General features: G+C 35.1%; 1 protein-coding gene across 6 annotated transcripts in view; it reads right to left on the bottom strand.

Annotated features, from left to right (window-relative positions):
* PIBF1 (progesterone immunomodulatory binding factor 1) overlaps positions 1 to 23613 on the bottom strand; it is a 113558-nt gene that overhangs the window by 67308 nt on the left and 22637 nt on the right. For all 6 annotated transcript variants that reach the window (XM_027674523.1, XM_027674524.1, XM_027674522.1 and 3 more), the window contains 3 exons: positions 21829 to 22010; positions 17733 to 17858; positions 13659 to 13757 (listed from right to left, as the gene is read on the bottom strand). In XM_027674523.1, coding sequence (XP_027530324.1) covers positions 13659 to 13757; positions 17733 to 17858; positions 21829 to 22010 — 407 coding nt within the window. The remainder of the gene's footprint in view (positions 1 to 13658; positions 13758 to 17732; positions 17859 to 21828; positions 22011 to 23613) is intronic.

Here is a 23613-nt window from a genome sequence, read left to right as displayed (position 1 = left end):
ATCTTAGCTCCAGTGCCTGGAGCACCTCCTCCCCCTCCTTCTTCTCTCATCTTGGTGTCTGCACAGTTGTTTCTCTCACATATTCTTACTCCTCTCTCCAGCTGCAATTGCTCCCCCGTGGTAACTTTCCCCCTTCTCAAATACATTACCCCAGAGGCATTACCACCTTCGCTGATTGGCCGGTTGTGGGTCCATCCTGGAGCCAGTTGGCATTGGCTCTGTTGGACAACAGGAAAGCTTCTAGAAGCTTCTCACAGAAGCCAGCCTGGTAGGCCCCTGCTACCAACATCTTGCCATGCAAACCCAATACACAGAGTTACTGTATATTTTTTTTAATAGTGCTGCCACATTTAGACCTGAAGAGACCTATGTATTTTATATTACAAAACTGATATGGTGTATTATCCAATTTTTCTCTGTCTTTTCTCCCCTTTTCTCTAAAAAGACAAATGCAAGCTGCTTCTTCATTTGGGTGTGGCAAGAGTTACCGTAAGATAGCGAAGACTGAAAATTTTGAAGGATCATGGTATCTTCCAACCTTCTGTAGTTTTATTAACCAGATCTAATCCTTTGCATAATCACAATTCTAGACCTACATTGACTGAACTTCTGTCAATCAAAATACTTCCAACCATGGAAGACAGCAGAGTTCTTTACAAAAAAAAACAAAAAAAAAAACCAGCACAGCAGCATACAAGCCATATAATACTTCCTAATAAAAACATTCAATTTTATGACCAGCCTTTGAGAAATGCTTAAAGGCTTAAAGATTCTGCACTGGAGGAGGACTCAGTAAAGAGTGATGGTAAAGCATAAAAGCTCCAAAGCCCACAAATTTATGAAAAGAGTCTATGCAGAACTACTTGAACTCAGAAAAGCCAGGTGGGTCTCGACTCACCTAGCTTCCCCTGTTTACGGGGTGGGTACATCTGAGCCTGTTGTGTAAAGTCCCTCTAGAAGTCAATGGAAAGAAACAAGTACCTTATGGACATGATCCCATCCTGGCACTGGCATTTAAAGTTAGAGAAGACTGATGACAGCCACAGTAAACAGTGTACTGAAATCCATGTCGCATTTACTTACTTTTCTCAGGAACTAATGTTTAAACTCATCCAAAGTCTAAAGTATATTACATTTAAAAAATGCTTCAAAAAGATCACAAAATTCTGAAACAGTGGTATGAACAAAACTGAGTTCTCTGAAAATGGATGTTCAAAGGTTTTCAGTGTCAGAATTGGAAGATGTTCAACTAGTACTGAACAAAACACATTTCAAATAAATTAACATCAAAAAGATTCACAGTTTCCATCTCTGCAATTAGCTATACAGAGACAAAGAAATGGACTCTGCCATCGACTACAACACATGCCTTCTACTTACCTTCATGCAACTGTTTTGTCTTTGCCTGGCTTAGACAACTCTTCCAAAGAGAAAGACTGGCAAACTGCACTATATATTCTACACTCAGATGAATCACACTCTGTCAAGTTTTCATGACTCTTTTGTTTTCTCTTTTTTTATTTACACTATTCCTTTCCCCATCCTTCATCTTTATTAGCCTTACTCTTTTGCCTATCATCAAGTTTCTACAAGTTTCACAACTTAAGACATAATGGAAGGACAAAAGTATATGTCTGACAAAATAATTAAGTCTCTCAATCCCCTAAACTAACTTCTTCCTCTCTTTTTATAATTTCTCCTTGATAAAAATTTACTATATTAAAGACCAATTTTGGGGGGAGGGATAGGGAAAAGGGTTTTGAAATAGGTTTCCTTTATATTTTATACAACTAAGTGAAAAGGGATTCCAGGAAATCTTTGAATGAAAGACTTAGTAATCCAAGTTTATATGTTTTCCCCATCTTCTTCTGAGTCTAATAAAAAGTTAAAGACATTTTTAAGGGTGATAATTACAGTAAAACCTTACTGATAATATGGTGTTGCATCATGGACAACATACAGATGGTTAAAGTCGGAACAGAGAATAATCAGAAATTTGCGAAGTTATCCTTACCATGCATATTAAACAGATAAGACTAATGCTGCCAACAACTGGAAAAAAATAGGGTGGTATTCAAAGCCCAACTGCAGAAATGTGAGTGTATCTAAGCATTGATATCATGTGAGCAAAGTACATAAGGTCCCATTATAATAAATGTTCTAGATGCTAGGAAGTCAGGGCAATGAAGTAAAAATAAGAAATATTCTTTAAGTAAAGACAAATGAAAATAAACTTTATCAGAAATGAAACACTGGTGATTTTTTGCTGGAGATTTTGTCTGTTGGTTTTTTATTTTTAAATATAAGTATGCCTGCTCTGCCTCCCCCCTTTTCCTCTCACTCCCACTCCACCCCCATTACCTCCTAAGTCTTTTTAGGCACACAAACTATTTAGTCTTTAGTCCTTTTCTAACAGTTGAACTAAGGTAACATATCAGAAACAGATTAAAGTGGGAAATGGATATATAAACTTAAACAATACCATATTAAAGCAGAGATGGCATTATATTTATTTTGAAAAAGTTATAAAATTGAAAAATTATAAAATAAGAAAGCAGGAAACATTGCAAAATTCAGTTAATATACTTGAAGAAGTTAATATACTTGCCTGGCTAAAATATTCAATTACAACAAACTGCCTGTAAACCTTAAGGCTTTTTTACAAAAGTATTCTCCGTATTTTACAGGACGGTTAAACCAAAACATGCTAAAGGTGGGGGAAAAAAACCAGTAACAAACAATCCAAAACAAAAGACCCCTGTAAATGCTTTTAGGCTCATCACAAAGGACACTTCTGCATTCTGAAAGGTCTATTCACAGTCTTCATTTTAGTAAAATACTATTTGGAGCAGTTTGTAAAACTGGATGTAACATTCATTTACACGTAAATGCCAAGTTTTTAAATCCTTTAGAAGCTAAACTAAAACATGTTGAAAATGACTCACTGTGGTACCAGAAAATGTACTGTAGGAAATAAGAACTCATTTACAAGTGGGAGAAATACACTCACACTTCATCTATGGGAATTCACCAGACTTCCCTTCCAGTAAACATTATATTTTAAAATAATCATGGAAAATACGTTCTTTTAACTGCAGTTTATGAAAAGATTCAGACAGCTGGCATAACAAAAGAGACTTACAAAGATAAATGCAAGAATTGTCTTTAAAAATAATTAATAATTCTGCCAAAAGATATCAATTTAGCAATAAAAAAAGATTCCAATCTTTTTTACTTACTCTAATGGCTAAACTAAAACTGTTTAATACAGTTGTTCTGTACAAACAGATAACCATTTCAGACAAAGGACAAAAGGAAGATTTGGGGGAAGGGGTTGGGGAAAGCCCTGGCAGGCAAACAAATTACCATAAGGTAGCTCTTTTCTAACTTGAGCGTGTCAACTAGTTTCTATTCATCTGCACACTTTAACAATACAAATACCTTGCAGCGAACACACTACTTTAAAAAGTTTTTTCTTTCTTTGAAAAAAAGAATTCATCTGGCACCAAGAAAATAAACCTGAAATGTACTCAATTTACCAATACATATAGAATACTTTGGAAAAACCCAGAACTCTGACACAGAAAATTAGATGCAGATTTCACAACTTGTGACTAGGAACAGAACCATAAAGGACAAATCTAAAACCAAAAAACCCAGCCTCACTAGCTTCTATAAAGTATACTGTCTGTAAAAACAAAAATATCCTAGAGGGACATGCAACAGACAAAAAAGATACAATATTTCCTCACATGGTTTTAGGTCTAAAAATCTTAGAATTAAGTTATCAATAAAGGCCCCATTCCAGCCGACCCTGGGCATTTCACACGCTGGGCATGGGATTTACATCAGTCACACTTTGCTCGTCTTTTATCATTCAGAGAAACACTCTATACTGAGTATACTCGGAGATTCAGGAGTCAGTTGATTACCTGAAGTGAGTGACATATGAAGACAAGAGAAGGACTAGGGTTTCTAATTACCCCCATTTACTTACAGTACCATTTTGCACAAATAAAACCTTCTCCCCTTTGGGTTTTGAATGGGACAAATTCTTCCACTTTCTATAATCCACAAGTAATTCTAGTGACCCAAGCAATGTATCCAAGGCAAAATGGGAAGATGCAACTTTTTGAAGCATCTTGCAATTTATAATCCAGATTCTATTTCTGGAATGGAAGAGGTTAAGATCTCAGAAAAATCAGAGCAAACATTAAGCAAAATTTCAGAAGGGATAAATCAGTGCACTTCCATATCTGTTTATCCATGGCAACAAACACTTTCCATGAAACAATTAGAATATCTATGAAAACAATTCCAGATTATAGGTTCAACATCAAAGCTTAAACTACATTTTATGCATGCATACACATGCAGTAGTATTTATATTAAAATGTTAGCCAAGAGCTGCAGCATTTTAACAATATATCCAATACTTAAATTTTAGAAAAGATACACATATAGGGTTGTAAGTGCAAGTACGTATATTTACACTTTACATGTATATTATGAAATCTAACGTTTTATGAAAAATCTAAATGCCTGACAGGTATACGCATTTTAGGTAGTACCCAAGCTTCATCTGTATTTCTAGTACATTTATTTCTATAACTACACTGCCACTTGACAGAAAAAGTTTACTTCCCTTTCAGAGAAAGTCTCAAGCTTGTTTATTCCATGAGTGAGAAGCTGGCATAAACTATGGCAATTTTTTTGCTTCTGGAATACCTCAAAGGGGAACACATCCCCCATCTCTACACTGTCCATGCTTCATGAGTCTGTAGGGTGGTCTGTGCAACATTATCTCCAGTTTGTCAACATTTGTTTCTTTTCAAGTACGAAAACCTGCTATTAGACAGGGCTCATAAGCAAAGGCTGGCAGCATAGGTGCATATGAATTCTTTATGAATTCTACGTAGTGGTAAGAACTGCAGAAGCCCTTTATCGCTTGTAGTAAAGCCCCTTGATTTATTCTTTTATATGGATCCCTTCATTCCATCTTGGTTGGGTTTATTCAGTCCTCAAGTTCTGTGTCCTTACTGCTTCTCACCACACTCTTCCCACAGAATTAGAAATCCTCTCACTAATGACCACCAGCCACCACCAGGAGCAGGCCAGCATGTCTGCTTTCACTGTGCTCACCTCAGCGGCCCATCCAGAACAAATGTTCCTGTCTCACTTTGGTCTTGCTAAAGTTCTAAGTTGCTTTTTTTCTTTTTTTTTTTTTAAATCTCAATCCTGTTCCCCCTCACTGGGATAAATAGTTCAAAGTGGTACCACCCTCTTGGCATCCCCATGATTCAAATGTCATGTCACATCTAAGTGTCACTATGGCTAAATAATGTTTGGCATGTCACATTGCCATCCTTCAGCTACCCAGGATCAAGGTATTCCCTAGCAAACTCTTGAACTCTGGGTAACCGTGCGTTGAACATTAATTGCACGTTCATTTTGCTGGTTTCACAGAATACGCTTACAGAGTTACCCACATAGTCATATAAGTAGGCACAACTGTGCCTTTAGATCATTTAGCCAGGAACACAAACAGCTGTAAAAATTATCTAAATAGCTTTGCTCTGAGTAAACTGAAGGACATGGCCTTCCCACTATCCAATATGTGATGCAATACTTCAGTGCTGAAGACATACAGTTTCGAAATAAATTTACTGGTTTCCCTGTATGTAAACAACTCTCTGAGTCAACCTTGACAAAGTCTGGGATACATTCTTGAAGCAATCTTATCTAGAAACAAGACCATACAAAAGGGAAGTCAGCCTTCCAACCCTGGTCTTTCCATTCTCTCCTCATCAAGGCACTGGCCACCCAACAAGCCAATCTCATGAAGAGAGAAAGCAACAAACAGGCTGCAAGAACTTGTATGGCTGTTCCATCAGTTGTGAACACTGGTTTCACCAGTTGTGAGCACTACATGTAAATATCATACAGACCTCTCTTTCAGGAAGTCCTTGATGTGATTAATTAGGCATATTCAATGCTGGATGGAGTAATGTACAGCTCCTTGTGGCTTATGGCCTCCTTGGCTTGCTGATGTACACTTTTGGGAGCATGTGCATGAACACCATGATGGTCCTTCATTTACTCACAGTCTTTCACCCATTTACAAATGGACTAGCTATCCTTCATTCCAGAACTATATACCACCCATTTCCTTATTTGTAAGAGTTACTCACAGGAACAGGTATCCCCACCATGGAAATAAGGACCAGCCTAACCGCTTTCAGTTACACCTAACATTCAGTTACACCTAACATTTCTCACCACTTCCAATATAATTCTGCAGAAGACAAGCTCTGGCCAAAACTCAGTCCCAAGCTCTTACTCATAAATATTAAGTCTTCATGACAAACATTGCAGAGTTTCCCATGAGTTTACCATGAGGTTCATAACGTAAGATCACAAAACTCTTAACTGCCTTCTCAAACCACAAAAGCACCTATTCGGACACTGTTCTTCAGAGTTCAATATCCAGATATGAGAATAGAATCACATCCTTTTCCAGAGGACAATAAGAATGTAACCACAGCCTCTGAATGTAATTACAGAAGACAATTATTGTTAAAACTTTTATGGTTTTATTAGGCTGAAATATAGTATTACATAAATAGCCATCATTTGAATACCAAATTTTTGTACAGACATACAGAAAATACAGAATCTCTGGCTTTGAAGAATTTAGCTTCAGATTAGGAATTATAATACACAATTTTGGTAAATTCATGCAACTAACAATCCCTGTATGTGTTTACGGTCACGTTGTTATTTGTGACCTGTTTTTCTTTTGTATTCTAAAAAACATATACTTGGGATTTTCCTAAAACAGGTTCTTTTCTCACTTGCAATTGAAATGTTAGTGCTTTGGGCTACTTAATGCACAAATTTAATCTTTCAAGCTCAAATGATTAGAAACACTCCAGAAATAAATACTATTTGCATAGATAAACTGACATAACACCATACAAAATCACATTACCAACTTCTTCAGATAAATGCTTTCATTTATATCTTGTCATTACATCCATGTAATGTCACCTTTTCAAAGGGACACTAAGCACATGGAGTAAAATGGTTGAGAAGTTCCTGTGTTCCATAGCTTCTGTTCTGTTCTACACAGAATAGGTGTAGTGTATAAGATGAAAGGCCCATGTAGCCTGATAAACCTGTCTCCCAACTGAAGCCAAAAGTGTATGTCTTGAGAAAAGCAACAAAAACTTCTGCATAGATTGTATTTCTCCCTAATCCTCTGACACTATGTTAAACTATTTCTAGCTCAAGCATTTCTTGAATTGGATGTGTTTTCTATTTGTAAAGCGATTCTCAGATTTATCTCTGAGCTCTTCCTGTCTCCTTTTGACCCATGTAAACTTTTAGCATCTGAAACATGATTTGGTAATGAGTTCCAAAGGATCCCCACTCATTCACCCTGGCAGTGCTGACCATTAATGAGAAGCTGTGTGCAGTGAGTCACAAAAACAGGTTTTTGTGAGGAATACTAGCAATCACAGCAAAATCATGGACTGCAGTGGAAGTCCTAACCTTATAATTCAAGAAGTTTATGAAGTCTAAGCAGCAGCACCCTTATATCACAGAATGCCTCTTTGAAGATGTTTATAACTGCTTTCAAATTCGTTCTCAACTGATATATTCTCAATCTTTCCAGGCTAGCAAAAAAACTTAAGGACATAAAAGAGTAAATAGTTTCTTAGGTACTCAGCATAATAGCCATCACAGAATTTTAATATTTTGTCTCAACTAATCATAATATTTTAAGATTAAGACCTTTTGGCTAGTGGGAAATCAACAGGTAAAATAAGAATGTCAAGGCTTAAGGAAAATCTTTATGATATGAGGATATGTTCATATTACAACCTTTCCAAAGCATACCTCAGAGGCTAATAATATTTCATGAGAATTGTTGCTTAGGAGCTGGGACAAGAGCTACTGAAATAAAAAGATTTTTAGAGCTATAAATATAAACACTGAACATTCCTTGCACAGCAAGAGAAGAAACTTCAAAGCCTGCATTCCAGATGTACTGAAGCTCAGGAAGGTCAGACATCAGACTAACTTAGCATTCCTATGAGTTTTCATGTTGATAATTCTACAACATCAAGACAGTTACAGTTATGAGGTGACTGGTTACAGGGCTCAAAGCATCCATTCTGGAAGAACACTATCTTAGCTAAGAACATAAAATTTTGAGATCCTGACTAGGAATCTAACAACCAAAGACAACTAGGCATGCCCTAGAAAGCGTGCAGTCTTCCTAATAGCTTTATTCATCTATTTAATCAACTCAGTTAAGTAGGTTTTCTCCTTCTGTTTATTAAAATGCAGCTTAGAGTTATCCAGCAAGATGTAAAGTTCAAATAAACATATCCTTAGAAGAAAAGGAAAAGAGTAGGAGCCTCCCTGGTCATTTCAGTAGAAATATAAAATGCATAGATTTGTTTTGTTATGGATTTCAGTGCTGCTTCTACAGCTTGGAAAGAAACTAGACCCAGTCACCTGGGAAATGGACTTTTTCTTTGCTTCTCCGTCATGTTATCACTCCTGGTCCTTTCACTGACTTCTTTGCATTGATTCTGAATTTTCAAGATGATGTTTTCCAGTAATTTCCATGACATTCATGGAATTTTATGGTTTTAGCTGTACCTCATACTTTACTTTTTTATCAGGAGAACAAGATGAAGGTAGTTTTAAAGGAAATGTGAAGTAGTTACTTTGGCTAGGGCTGAAATCTAGACAAAGTCTAAGAATAATAGTGAAGGGTTTGGGTTTATTCTAATAGAAATTCTAAGTGTTATAAAATTACACATACACATAATATTATAGAAATCATAAATGAATACAGCACTAACAAATTATTATTATCAAAAAAGCATTTTAGAATACATTAAAGACGTTAATTGAAACTGAAGATTTAAAGTGGTAGTGATTTTCAAGACCTACATAGCTCTGGAATTCAAGGGATTACAAAGCAATTCATATACAAATGTAGCAGCCATGTCCAGGGAGTAAAAGACTACGACAGTAGTTTTTAATATAGAGTGATGGCAGCTTTGCCAAAGAAATATTTTGGGCAGCAGTTTTCAGTATGGATCTCTTTTTAATTCGTTATTGAAATCTTCATTGTATATAAATATTCTTGAAGAGATAATAAGCCCTTATTTAAATATTACCAATAACTCCAGCACTTAAATACATTGACTTAATAATTGTAATATTAGAATCCTGTCACTGCAGTCAGCAATTTCCAGGTTATAAAAATATGTTAACAGAAGGGGAAAATAATTAATTTTAATGTTTCTATTAACAATGAATGTTTAACGTAATAAATGAAAAACTAATAATGAGATTCCTGCATGCTCTGCAGATATTCTAAATGCAAAGCAGAACAATTATTTATTCAGTAAATCTATCCAATTATTTTCTCACCTAACATAGTCCTCTAGGCTTGTGTGCAATTAATAAGAAGATAAAGAGATCTTAATTTCATATAATTTAAAAACCTGTTTGATAAACAGGATTAATCCCATCTCTCCATGACATACAAAGTTTAAGACAGATGACTAAAATCAGATAACATTCAGCTCCAAGTGAATTTAAAAAATTGTGCCACAGTTATGAAGAACAAAGAAAATAGGGATAAAAAGAGATTCAAATTATAAAGATTATGGAGAGACTAAAATTAAGTCCCCAAAATGTATATGCATCTTGTAGCTGACTGGAAGGAAAAGCATTAAATCAGTAAATACAAATACGCAGAGAACTTCTTGCGTACTTCTCTTAACCTATGTAGCATAGACAAAGGCTATAAAGAAATGTCAATGACCTTTATTCTATTCTGGTTCTTATTTGAGAAAGGCATTTCTAAATAGAAACACTAGAAATACTCCTAAAGGTATTTTTACCTGCAGCAGATCATCCACTAGAAATCTCATAATTTTAAATAGCTATGTACACAAATTCAGAAATGTTTAAATAATAATAATCCAAAATACTTTGAAATCTTTATAGAACAAACCTAAGGGTCTAAACCATTTTTGTAGTCATCATCCTAACTTAACTCCAAAACCATTGTATAAAAACGCCCTTTCATCATCTGCGCACATTCAAATAAGAAAAAAAGTACGTACTTAAAAATATCCTATTACCTCATGGACAGAGATAGGAATTTAAACCTCCCATTAGCTTTTACCAAGACCAGGGGTTTTTTATGAATAGTGTCCACTGCAAAGTTGAAGGAATAGCATTGCCACAACACAGTTTTCTTGAATAGTCTTCTTCTGTTTACTGCATACCTACTTTGTTTCTCTTCATTACTCTACACTTCTCACTTTATCATCACAAAGACAGGAAAAGAAAAATCACTTTGAGTACATCACATGAGTGGCAATCAGCTATAACAGAGCACAAATTTTTTTGTCACTAAGAAAAATAAGATTTTGTAAAATCACACTAACTATGAATTTCCCTTGTGTTCCCAGTAATTCTAGAATTTTCAAACCAGTTTCCACTGATAGAGCTGAGTCCTGGAAAAAGACATTTTACTCCTTTAAAGGAAGTTTAAGGAAGTCAACAACCAAAGGCAAGAGATGGTTCTTATAGACGTCCTCTGAGGTGAAATGCTCTACTGTGAGTTCACCCCATTTTTGACCTTAGACTCCACTTTGACCAAAGGATCCATTTCAGTTTGATGCTGCACCTTTCAACTAGAAAACTTAAACATCAAGAAAAAATCTGATATAAAACCACGATGCATTCATTCTACTATTCGTTGTTTCCATTGGTGGTGTTTTGGTGTTTTTGGCAAGGAGAAGTAGCAGATTAACAGCTAATAGTTTCAAAATAACACTCCAGGAATATTCAAGAGAAGGAAAGGCTGGAACATATTTAGCATCTACAATTAACTATGTCATAGATGATGGAGCTATTACAGAATTGGTCTCCTCGTTCAAGTCCCAGATACTTAAAATCACAGTAATACAGCTTTAAAATTAGAAAAAAGTCCACCAACAGTTTAAAACAAAGTGAAAATGTTTCCATCTAGTCCTAGTTTTTTAGAACATGCGTGACATTGACAACAGTTTAATCCAAAATATCAACTAATTTTTTTTTCATTGTCATGGGTAAATGAAACATGCATTCTCACACAAAATTTACAGCTGTATAACAGCAAAGTGAGCCACAAAACTTACATCCTGATATCACTGTGATCTACTTTGAGGTTGAAACAGCAGATCCTTTCTCAGTGTAAACCTTTCATGAATATTATCACTTTGGTATTTTCTTGGCATTTGTAAAGAGCTGTTCACAGAAAGCTATCACAAACATCAGCAAGAAAAATGAAAATAACTGCACTTGACTAGAAAATTGGGTATTAGTTACACTTCTGATCACAAGATTTCCCAGGGGCTTCATTTAACAACCATTCAGGCCAGTCAACATTCCACATATTTCTGAAGCTTTCAAACATGTTTGTTTATATAGATTATGATACCAGTGGTAACTACGATGAGTCACCTTGTTTTCATGAAAGTAGAACAAGCTGTTATAATCACTTAAATATAGAACTGGACGACACAGGTACTCCTTTTTCATTTCAGGGGTTTCTGCTGATATCACAAAATTTCTTTGTTTCACAGAACTGTCACATGTCAGTTCACAGTAAATTCAGAATCTGAGGTCTTAAATTAAGGTATTTATACCATCTCAACATGCCAGCTAGTTACTTTGTAGATCATTTAGGTAGTTGATCTGGAATGTGGAGAAAGTCCAAGTCTTAACATCTGTAGTGTGGTTAGAAGTGAGGTAGCTTTAAAAAGAGACACCTACATTTTAAAGAAGCATAATATGGGTTTTCCATTTTCCCAAGCAGGAAAACATGCTCTTCTGAGCAATAATCTACTTCTTAGAACTCCAAAACCCCATATTAATCAAATTTCGAATTTATTTAAGATGAGGAAAGGAGATTTTTACTTAATTGGAGGGCTCATCACTGGAAAAAGCTACAGGAGCACAGAAGCATAAGTGTATTAAAAAAGGTTCTTATGTTTCTGATTGCAGGGAAAGTTCCTCCTCAAAATCAAGCAACGATATGAAAAAATACAACACATTATACAAGTGGAAATACACCAGAAAAGTATTTTCTCCATGGTTCTTAAGTTTAAAAATAAGTACAGAATTGAAAGCTGGTACTGTCATTAAATAGAAGTGCATACTCAAATGATCATACACCAGACCTATTTTCCAGAAGAGTTTCCAGTTATATATGAACTCCCCACGTCTTAGTAAATCTTACCACAGTGAAAGGTAGGAGTCTTATTGGAAAGAAACGCAGGTTGACTCACATTAGCATTTTATTTTGACTCTGGCAGTTTGGAACCAAGTTTCCTGGTTGTCCCCACTTAATTGGCTTTGATTTCCACATTTGTACTGTGGAGCCATCATCTCAGAGTTTGCAAACTGAATTCCTTTTTGAGAATCCAAGAACACCAACAATGCACTCTAACCACTAACAGGCATTCCGCACCCTTGGGCCCATTCAGCCTGAACTAGAATTAATCTGAAGTCAAATCTCTGAAAACCAATGTGGATATAAAGTCTTCTGACCCGTTCTGCTTACTCTAGAACTACCCCCGTTGTTTCACTAGTTAGTAATGACATTTTTTCAGTCCTTAGGCAATGCTATTTCTTCAGTAGTATCAACAGTGTAATTTAGGAGTTATACATGAAAATTAAAAGCTTTAATAAATTTATGCCTATGCTTAAGTTAATGACATTTTAACTGATCACTATGTGTAATTAAAAAGTACTTAGAAAAAAAAGGTTAATTTAGTACTTTCTTTGAGTAGATCACTAGGTAGCACAGCTGGTTAATAAACCAATCTCTTCATTTTAGAAAAAACATATTTCGGTTAAACAATGAATTAAATCCAATATTAAGGACACATGACAAACTTAGCCTGAACAACTTTGATTACTGTCCATAGTTTTCCATTTCCTCATAATTTACCACAGCTAATATGCTAAATTTACAAAAAGTAAGGAAAAAGTGTTGAAGAACAGGAAAATAAGAATGCTTGTAAACGCTGCAGAAAATCAACCACAGTTTCTTTCTCCATATGAATACAATTGTACATTTTTAAAGACAACATATTTATACATGGAACATGAGAGACTGAAAAGGGACAGCAGTAAAAAAAGAAGCACTTAGCAAGCTTAATTGCTTATAGCTACTACTCTCTATCTGCACTTCATAAAAACTATTACTTGAAGTCATCATATAAAATGATTTTCTACTTTCAACTAAAGCAAAAGAAACCACAACAGAACAGGTTCACACTTTGACCACTGCTACTGCACAGTATGAAATCCACATTTTTGCCATGAGATGAATAATTATGTTTGCTTGTCTTTACAGGAGTGTAGAAGAATCAAACTTCCATATCGTTGCTGCGTTGGTAATGGGAAAATTTTACTACAAGAGTAAAGTCTGTAACTTAAATTAAACAAAATGTTTGTAATTCAATTTGTTCTTTATAAGCAGAAAGCCAGTACTTCCTCCTATCTAAAACTCCTAGATATAAACATAGTTACACCTTTAGATTTATTATATGCATTTTAAAGACACTTACTGTTCCAAGAGTTGATTGTACTTTCTTAAAGCATCCTTCTCAGCAATAACTGCTCTTTCTTTTTCAGCAACAGCATTATCTCTTGCTTCTCTCAAATTTCTGAAGGAAACAAAATTTATTCTGTTAAGAACCTGTTGGGAAAAAGACTGTTTTGCTTAATTAATTACTACTGCTTGATCTAAACTTCAATATTACCTTCTTCAACTCTCAGAGAATAACAGAAAGGTCTGTCTATCTATATGCCTATTTATTACAGAGGCTTTACTTGAGGTTACTTTCATATATACCAGTAAAGCTTCCAGCTCTGAAATTCTAAAAACCAATGATCAAATCACCTATTTATACATAGAAACATATAATTCAAATTATTCTAGAATACTAGAACTATAGAATATTTTTTTTTCAGGAATTAAATAAATTGCAATAATTTTGCTTGGTACTTCACTAATAATGCTGTTCACCTAGCTGAGATGATTCACAACTTTTATGACAGAGCAAGAAAAGATTAGCTGGGCATAGAAATCCTACTTTCACTTACAACTAATTATCTAGTTACTCTGATATATATAGGTTATTGCGTATCATTGATGTCTCCTGGGTTCTACTGCTGGCAAAATTTTCGATCTGCACAGAACCATAAAATAACAAATATTTTATTACAATCAATTGATATTTTTTCGTTTTTTTTTTAAACCAAGGATCAGTGAAGAAGTGCAAGCTATCTCTATTATCCCACTGACATGAATGAGAATAGCATGATATGAAGAATAATACTGATAGTATTTATGTTAAAACATTTTACAGTTATTAATAGTCTGTTATGCTACAAGCAGACTACAGGTTAACACGGCACTAAACTGTATCTATTGCTTAGATAGTGTTTATAAGCTCTATGTCCAGTATTTAGTGCAACACAGCACCAGCCAATTTTCAGAGCTAATAGTGGTTGCTGAGGACCAGACGCTATGTTATGACTGGTTTTGAGGATTTTACTTTACTCCTGGTTTGCTTCTGTGACCTGAACATTCACTAGCATTTGGAATATACTAGATGATCTTAAAGATTCCTTTCAATTTCGTTTCATCTGAAAGGAATCCTGTTCATGTGCTACAAATGTGAGCACATTCAAGCACAAACTGCAAGGCAAGCAAAAACCCTGGCTATGACTAGGAGGTTTCACTTTAACACCACCTTCTTCATCTGAACTAAACTCCTAATGCAGATGCAACAAAGATCTTCCCACTGAAGTTGTTCCTCTCCCCATTCCCCCTAGTAACTTTCTTAAAGCAAAGTGAAGTTATAGGCTCAGGCAAGTTTTGAAGAAAATAGAGAAGTCAAGATATAAAGGAAAACAAAGTTATTAAGTCCATGTAAATGTTATCCTAGGTCATTTTAGCCACACAAAAGGTATATAATTTTTGTTTTGAAGACCATTTTCTAGACTGGCACTTTTCTGAATTCAAAATAATTCATACAAACAGGAAACAGTTACTTAGAAAAATCAGAATTAGAATTATGCAGCAGCTAACTGGTTATGAGAGGAAAATGAAAATTTTCTTTAAAAATAGAGTTACTGGGCTACAGAATTTAGTGCAGAAATTCAGGGACTGACCTTGAGATTAGATTCTTTAAAACTGACTCTTACCAAAATATGGGAACATGACAATAAATTTTGTTAACAGTATAAAGATCAAGCATATTATATCTCACAGTAGGTGTCAAGTGTTGTATCCTTAAGACTAGAGTAATAGAAGTGGGATAAAGATTAAATGGTAGGAGATAAACAGAGACTCATTTAGAGAATAAACTATTTTGCTTAGCTGAACAGTTAATCAATTGAAAACGCAATAGGAGGAAAAAAAGGACACAAGTGAGGTACTATTCAACCAACAAGATGACAACCACAGATGGGATGTAACTTCTGTTGTAATATTTTCTAGAGAGTCAAGACACACATTAACAATGCTGCCAGTTTTCAGATTGTGTGATTGCGGTTTCAGAAGAGGTGAAGTGCCTGTCTGATGGCTGCACAAAGAGGCCGTATGGACCGTCAAGTATCTACTTAGCCTACCACGCAAGTGAAAGTACCCTTTTAAAATGGAACAGAAATACTACCTAGAGATTCAAGAATGGGTATGGGGGAAAAAAAAGGTGGGATGAGGACAGGGAAGACAGAAGCTCAAGGGCTTCTGTGTTAGCTTTTTAAACAAACCTCTTGGCAACTGCCATTTATTGTACTTCGGTTCATATCCCTAAACTATTCTAGAATGCACAAACTGGATTCCAGTCAGATTGAACCAAGTCAGAAAACGTGCTCAGGGAGAGCATCTCACATGCTCAAAACGACTAAATTGTGTTTATCTATGGGAACAGACTCCAGCTCATCCAATGCCAAACCCCATGCAGACATTCACGTGCCCTGTGAATTCACTCATGCTTGCTAATGCAAACATAGCCAGTGCTTACAACAACCAAACAAGTGAAACTGATGCCAAATAAATTAGGAATGAAAGCATCACCTTTTTATTGGTGCCCCCCCCTTTCATTTAGTTTCTTGAAGACTCATCCAAGTGTAAAATAAGCACCAATAAATTCAAGGGAAATATCAGACTCATCAGGCTTGGCAAAGTGGTAAAGAATAAAAGCAATTGAATATTGGATTAGCTTAGCTGTAATCCCATTCCATTCTTTGGAATGGAAAGATGCTGGCATCTTTATTTTCAGTCACAATCAGCATCTCAGCACATCATACAAATTCACTGCCAATTGCTTTGCTAGCAATTTGGGTTTCCCTTTGTCTTGCCATTGAGGCAAATTGTCTTATGGTGGATTTCTTTTGTATTTTATAGAAAGAACATATGATAAAAAGCCTTTTTGTTTCTGTAAAACATGAAGGCAAATCTAAAGGATTTACATTTCAGAAGTAATTGTTTCAAAATGAGGAACAAAACTGTAAATCAGTTCCAGATAGAAATGAAACATCTTTCAGTAGCTTTCTCAATGATATACAGACCCTTGTCAAATCTCCACAAACAGTGGATGTTTAAATTTCTACTTTGAAATTCAAAAGAGATTGGCATACAGGAAGTGGTGTAGATGTATATGTATGTGTATATATTTTACTCACACTTGCAAAACTACACCATGATGTAATTTTTTTTTTAATTAGAACATTTCAGTTGACTGAAGACAGACAGCAGAAGTCATGTTCTTTTTTTCCACTCTTCCCAGCAGTAACAAAACTACCTATCAGAGGAACAGATGCTGATGCCATAAATATCTTTTTACTACCATCAATTCCTTCTCCACATGACACTTTCAGGACATCTACAATGAAGTTATAATTAATTATTAAACAATCCTCCCATTTTAAAGGAATAAAACAGCCGAAACACAAGCTAAAAAAGAAATCCAGTGCCAAGGTCCAAATCCCTAGATCCCTAAAGTATTACATGTAACTGTGGTATTCAACCAATCGACACACTCACAAAATTCAATATACAGGTCTTTGCAGGACTAGAATCTTCTTCAAAAGAGAATTTTATAGTAATTGACATGAAATCCATGCTTTTTTTTTTTTTTGAATCATCATGCTGTAAACAATCTCAATTACATTTATTTCATAAAGGCATAAATCTTATTGGTTTCCCTCATTTTTTTTTCTGGCTTATTTCCTGCATCAACACCACCTCTTCTGGATTCCTGGCACAGCTTCAAGACTGCCCATATAAGCATGACAGGTAAACTAACGCATTCTGTATTAATTAACTAACATTATGTACCTGAACAAACTTCAAACCACCAATGTTTATCTAGAACATGATTTTTAATAATCCTTTTCAACTGATAATTTTGGATGACCATCACTTGGTAATAAATATAACACCATGTATTTACTTTATAAGTATAAATTCATTTTAGTTTTTAAAAGATTCTCATCAGTTTTACAAATGACCTTAAGTTGTTAGATTTTGAACACCTCTCAGAGAGTCAGTCAATTAGGATTATAACTAAGCACAAAACAGTGCTTGGTCATTTCTGCTCTGATTAGGTTATTGCCTACATTTTATTTACCTGTTTTCACGTTCATACATCTCTTTTGAAGTGCTTCTTAGTTGCTCAATTTCTTGGTTTGTTTTCAACCTTATTTGCTCCAACTCTTCATGCAGTCTCTTTTCATATTCTGTTTTATAGTGATCTCTGTAAATAAACAAATACATTGCACTGGTCAAAATATCAAAACTTCAGGTACAGTTCTACAACTAGGGCAGAGGGCTTCTTGATTTTACATTTCAGTCCTTACTCATTTACCTCTCAAATTACTTGAAATACATATCAGTCTATACTGCTACACAAATTAAATGAAAATCAATCAGGAATAAATAATATTTAACTGGGAATAAATAAAAGTTGTCGGCATACTGCTTTAAATTTTTAAAGTAATTTGATGTTGATTAATCACATAACATTAAGCTTAACATTCTTCCAGAAATTCTTTGTCAGCCTATAAGTGCTTATATTACTTCACCACTTAAAAAAACCCAAACCCTCACTTTCCTCTTCCTTATTAGATACGGATTGATTAAACTTACTGACTTGCAATATTGCCACGCTACTACAAGAAGACTTCTTTGAGTAGTATTTGCACCTCAGATGGGGGAAAAACATTACAAGAAACATAGAAGATTACATGTAGAGATTTGTGAAGTCAAAAAACCCCATGATTTGGGAATTTATATTGTTAATGTGGCATGTAAATTCTTTAAAATACATAAGGAAATTTTAAAGCAACGATATCAGAAGATACTAGGACAAAGAATTTAATTTCAGAGAAATATTGACATATTTTGTAACTTTGGAAACACAGGACAGATTGCAGGGAATCCCATAAGGAATCTCTCCTACAAAACTACAAAAAAAGGTTTATGTTGTAAGTACTTAACAGCTAAGGAATATCAAAATTTTATAGCATCTAATTAATGTTCAAGAATAATCAATCAGCAATGAAGCAACTACTAGAAATTACAGGTTTGGAAACAAAAGCATATTATGAAGAAATGTGCATTTACAACCATAAAAGGTCTTAGATTTCTTCTGATTTCCAATTGTGTGACAGTCCACAGTTTTCAGAAATCTGTACTTGAGCTAGCCAAAAACTTTTTCATATTAACTAAAATATTGAAATATCAGAAAGCTTGCTGTCAGATTTTCCTGTTTTCCTCTTATTGAGACCCTGAATTTCAGCTCACCCTTCAAGGTAAAAGTAAATTTTTTTCATCTCCTTCCCCAGTTGCGCTGCACTACAGCAAATAACGTATGAAGATCTTGGACACAATTGAGAGGTTTATCAGGAAAAAAAAAGAACCAAACCAAAACCCAACCAAAAAACATGCTGTATTGGAATGCAAGCGTCCCCCCATTAGAAACTTTGTGTTCTTTATGTGTTATATGGCTCAATATGAAGAAAAAAAGCGAAGAAAAGAATGTTGACAATCAAAACATAAGGATACAATTCTTATGTGCGGGATCAATGAGCATTACCATTTTCTTGGTACTTAGACAATTTCCTATTACCATTACTACTTGGCAAAAAAAAATTTCTGACTTTGCAGAAATTACACCTTCCCTCCCATGGCAAGACAGCTAAAAGTCAGGAGGGTTCACTGAAAAAATTAGAAGTATCTGGAAAAGTCATGAACATCCACAGTGATGTCACCATAAGACAGTTCAAAGTGATGCTTATCTTTATGAGGACTAAAATAAACACATGGTATAGTAAAGCGCATGTTCCGATTACATAGCTTGACTGTCCTGTCAATGCATTTAAATAAACACCAAATGAGTTGCTGCCTAAGCAAAGGATCATCTTTAAGAATTAGAGAATCATGACAGAATGGTTTGGGTTGAGATGGACCCTAAAGATATCTAGTTCCAAGCCCCCTGTCATGGGCAGGGACACCTTTCACTAGACCAACCTGGCCTTGAACACCTCCAGGGACGGAGCATCCACAACCTCTCTGAGAAGCCTGTTTCAGTGCCTCACCACGCTCACAATGAAGAATTTCTTCTTAATATCTAATCTAAACCTACTGTCAGTTTGAAGCCATTCCCCTTTGTCCTATCACTACATGCCCTTGTAAAAAGTCCCTTTGTAATTTTTATTCCTGACCTGTTGTTACAGTTTTTAGAAATGGTTTGCCTCATCAAGTTGTTGTGTCTTCTTGAGGTTGCAGACCTTAAAAGAGCTTCTTTCCAGGGCTGTTACTAATAAGGATCTATATTGTGAATAAACTAAACATGATCTGAGTATTGCAATGCAAAAATGAACTGTGTTTTAAGATTACACATATAAAGGGAAATAATTTTTGTTGGTCTGTGCTTACATATGGATTCCTAAGAACTGTAGCTATAAGCTGCAGGTGAATTGTCGTGCCACAATCTCAACCTATTTCAAAATGTGTCTTTTTAAAAATTTGGCACGTTAATGCCTCCTGTTTCCTGAAGTCTGTAATTTTCTAATTGCCCCAATGCCAGCAGTTCTGACAGTGACCAGAAGGTGACTTACTCTTTATTTCTGAAAATAGATACCTGGATTTGCTTTATTCATCTTCATGCCTGAATTACAGCAGCTCAAAGAGATCCAGATGTGAAGAAAGCACTAAAAAGTCTCAAATTCTTCAAAATGTAGCAAATAGAAGTTTATTACCCACACTGGTGTCACCTCCAGAAACCACTGAGGACTGCAGAATATCCATTAGCTGGTACCTTTTTTTCTTGTCTACTTTTGTACCTCTCTAATTTATTTGCCAAATAAACAGCATTCTAGAGGAAGACTGCTCAGATGTACATGACTTCTTAAAACACCATTTAAAACTAGAATTTAAAAATTTATTTAAAATGTAGAAGTTCCATGTGAACATAGTTCTGAGATATAAACATGCAAAACAAATTAAAAAGCTTGAAATGACTGCACTGAAAGGAAAAATAGTATTTTAAACAGTTCTGATATGGGCTAGAACTCATAGCTAATCATTTCAATCCAGTGGCCTTCTTTCCCTTAAATAACACTTCGTATTTTAGTTGTATTACAGGAGAGTCATATTAGCACACTGCATTTTAGTTATACAAGGACACAAGATTTACAGATATTATTTTCAGTTCCATCTTCTTGATTCAAACACAAGGAAGAGGCTGAAGAGATGCTGAACCTACCTCATACTCTTAGCTTAATCATTCAATCCACAGGCGTCCTTTTAAGGACACTACTAACCAAAAAATAGGTTTATTTTCATTAATGCAGTACATATAGGCAAACATTTGATGTAATTTTGGGATATACATTGAAAAAATATCTTTTGGCATCTAGCCGTAGGGAAATAACATGAACTAGATAACTTTGAATCGGATGACGCTCTTAGTCATACGATTTAGTATTGGATAGTCCTGCAAGAAGCAGAGAGTTAGATTCAATATTCCTTATGGGTCCCTTCCAACTATGATTCTATGAAATTTTGTAGTACAGCATTACACATGTAGCAAGACATGTAGCTGAGTAGAGTAATGTTTCCTGTTCGAAATCCCATCCCATCTCTACGCAAAGAGCATAGAGATTCGATGCTATTCAGCAGTGGCTAGCATACAATGATAGATCTATTTCCCAAGGCTACACTTAGAGAATCTGTATTGAAGCTCAAGATATGAAAGACTGATAGCTCTAGTAGCTGATACAAAATATACTATATTTAACATTTGTGACAACTGTATATTTTATTCTGCAATAATAATTGACTGTCTATCAAATACTCCTGCTTTTAATAAAGGTAATTTGTGGTGGTAGGAGGTCAAATATGTAACATATGCACTTTAAAGAGTTTTAGTCTCTTTTAAGTGAATAACTACAGTTACCTTTCTAAATTTCTGTGTAAACCTAAGAGATTAACTGCCATAAATTTTCAATGCTGACATCTTCACTACTATGGTCTTATATCAAAGTTTTAAAAAAATTTTCCTGATACACATTAAGACCCAAGAAAACTGTTTCTGCTTCTAGTTAAATATATATGGACTTGCTTTCTGAAAAATAAAATTAATGAAACAGGATTTGTGCAAGAAACAAGGGAAAACAATTAAATAACTTGCTACAGATAAAAGTGAACACACGATAACTTGCCTGGATGTAACATATTTTTCATACATTTCTTCCCTAGCTTTTTTGGCATCCTCTAGCTGAATCTGAAGTCTTTCAAGACGATCTTCTTCATGTGCACAGCGAACACTAAGCTCCATGTTCTGGCGATTAAGATAATCTTTATCTTTTTGCAACAAGTTGAGGGATTGTTGTATGGTTGCCAGCTATAAATGGTATTAAAAAGAACACTTTAACATGAACTTCAAGGTAAGTATGTAACCTATGTACACATATTTGCAATTTCATTTTAACTCTCTTCTGTGAGAAAAACATAACCGTGCTCTCTCTCCAAGTAACAGGTTATATATATATATATATACACAGTGAACAGACATCCTGGATTACTGCATGAAGAAAAAAAGCAGTTACTGCTCCTATAATTAGTCCCCCCCCCCAGAACAAATACTCTGTCAAACACTTACAATTGGATGCTCCTCCAATCCAGGACTTTTTGATGCTACATCAGTATACATAAAAACCAGCAGGACCTTCCAGGAGATTAGTGCTACTTTTATTCACTCTCACATTAATTTAGTATAAAGTTAATCAAAAAGCCATTGTTTTTGCTATACTACAGTATTTGATGAGTACATACAAACGAGGTACACGACAATACTTTTTTGGCCACTGTTATATGTGGAGAACAAACTTGCCTTTTGATGTCCTCTAACAGTGATAGAACACTGAAGAATAAACAGCCTAACAAAGCCTTCAGATTAATATCAAAGTGCAGAATATAAAAGGTATTTTCTAGCAGAAACTCAGTTTTTTCCCTAACGTTTCTGACAATCTCTACGTCTACCTGTAAAATTAGGCAAAGCAGTACCATCTTTGAAGTGGAAATTATAGCCACTATTTTATGTGTAATATTGTTATACAGAGACACTAAGGAACACAATCTCTCCTGGATACTTTCAGGAGGAATCTGTTTCATGTAATCGGCTGCTGAAGTGTTAACACACAAAAATCCTCCATATTATTCTTCCCTGAGCCAATGCAGAAGACAAGAACAACCTTCTCATGCAGTGCCTTTCAAATGATAATAAAAAATAAATTCATAAATTATTTCAGAACAGTTAATCCATTATTTCCTCTATTTCTTTTGGTGTTTCCTGGAATAATTTCTGTTCAAAAGCACAGCTTAAAAATAGTCTTACGTTCGCATTCAAGTTGCACTGAGCTACAAACCACCTGATAATAAGTCAAGTACGATATAAACTGAAAAGGTTTCTTTCTTTCTTGGGATTCAGTAAAAGTCTATTCTCCCTCCTGAAAAGCTACTGCAAAGTTACACCTACAAGACAGGAATGGGAAAATCCCTTAGCAATGCTAATAGTTTTGGATGATTCCATCCTAATTAGCTTACTTAAGGTGAAAAATTCATCCTGGAGGTTCAGTGAGGTAATCCTCCCTATGAACAATTTGATGCGGAAATAGTGAAAGTGGATACTGAGTAATGGAAGCTTGTACTGGTATAAACCATCGCAAGTCCTATAGATCAAGGCAGTGAACTTGGAAACATTCTCTACAAACGTTTCTTTCTGAGTCCCTTGACCCAAAAGTTATCATACATGTCCATCACTGCACACAATTCGTGACTCTTGGATGAATGAATTATTGAACAGAGAAGCAGCAAGGGGCATTTCTTTTGATCTGACAGGCCTCTGGCTCTTGGAATGTCCTTGGAGAAGCAGAAATGTATTCTCCTGTGCAAAACTAGTGTTACCAGAATGCTAATGGCTGAGATTTGAGTAAAATGACTGACCT

Source organism: Neopelma chrysocephalum, unplaced genomic scaffold (genome assembly GCF_003984885.1).
Source record: "Neopelma chrysocephalum unplaced genomic scaffold, ASM398488v2 Primary Assembly neopelma1_25, whole genome shotgun sequence".
Lineage (NCBI taxonomy): Eukaryota > Metazoa > Chordata > Aves > Passeriformes > Pipridae > Neopelma > Neopelma chrysocephalum.
The sequence above is the reverse complement of the archived record's forward strand: the minus strand, read 5'-3'. Positions and strand labels throughout refer to the sequence as shown.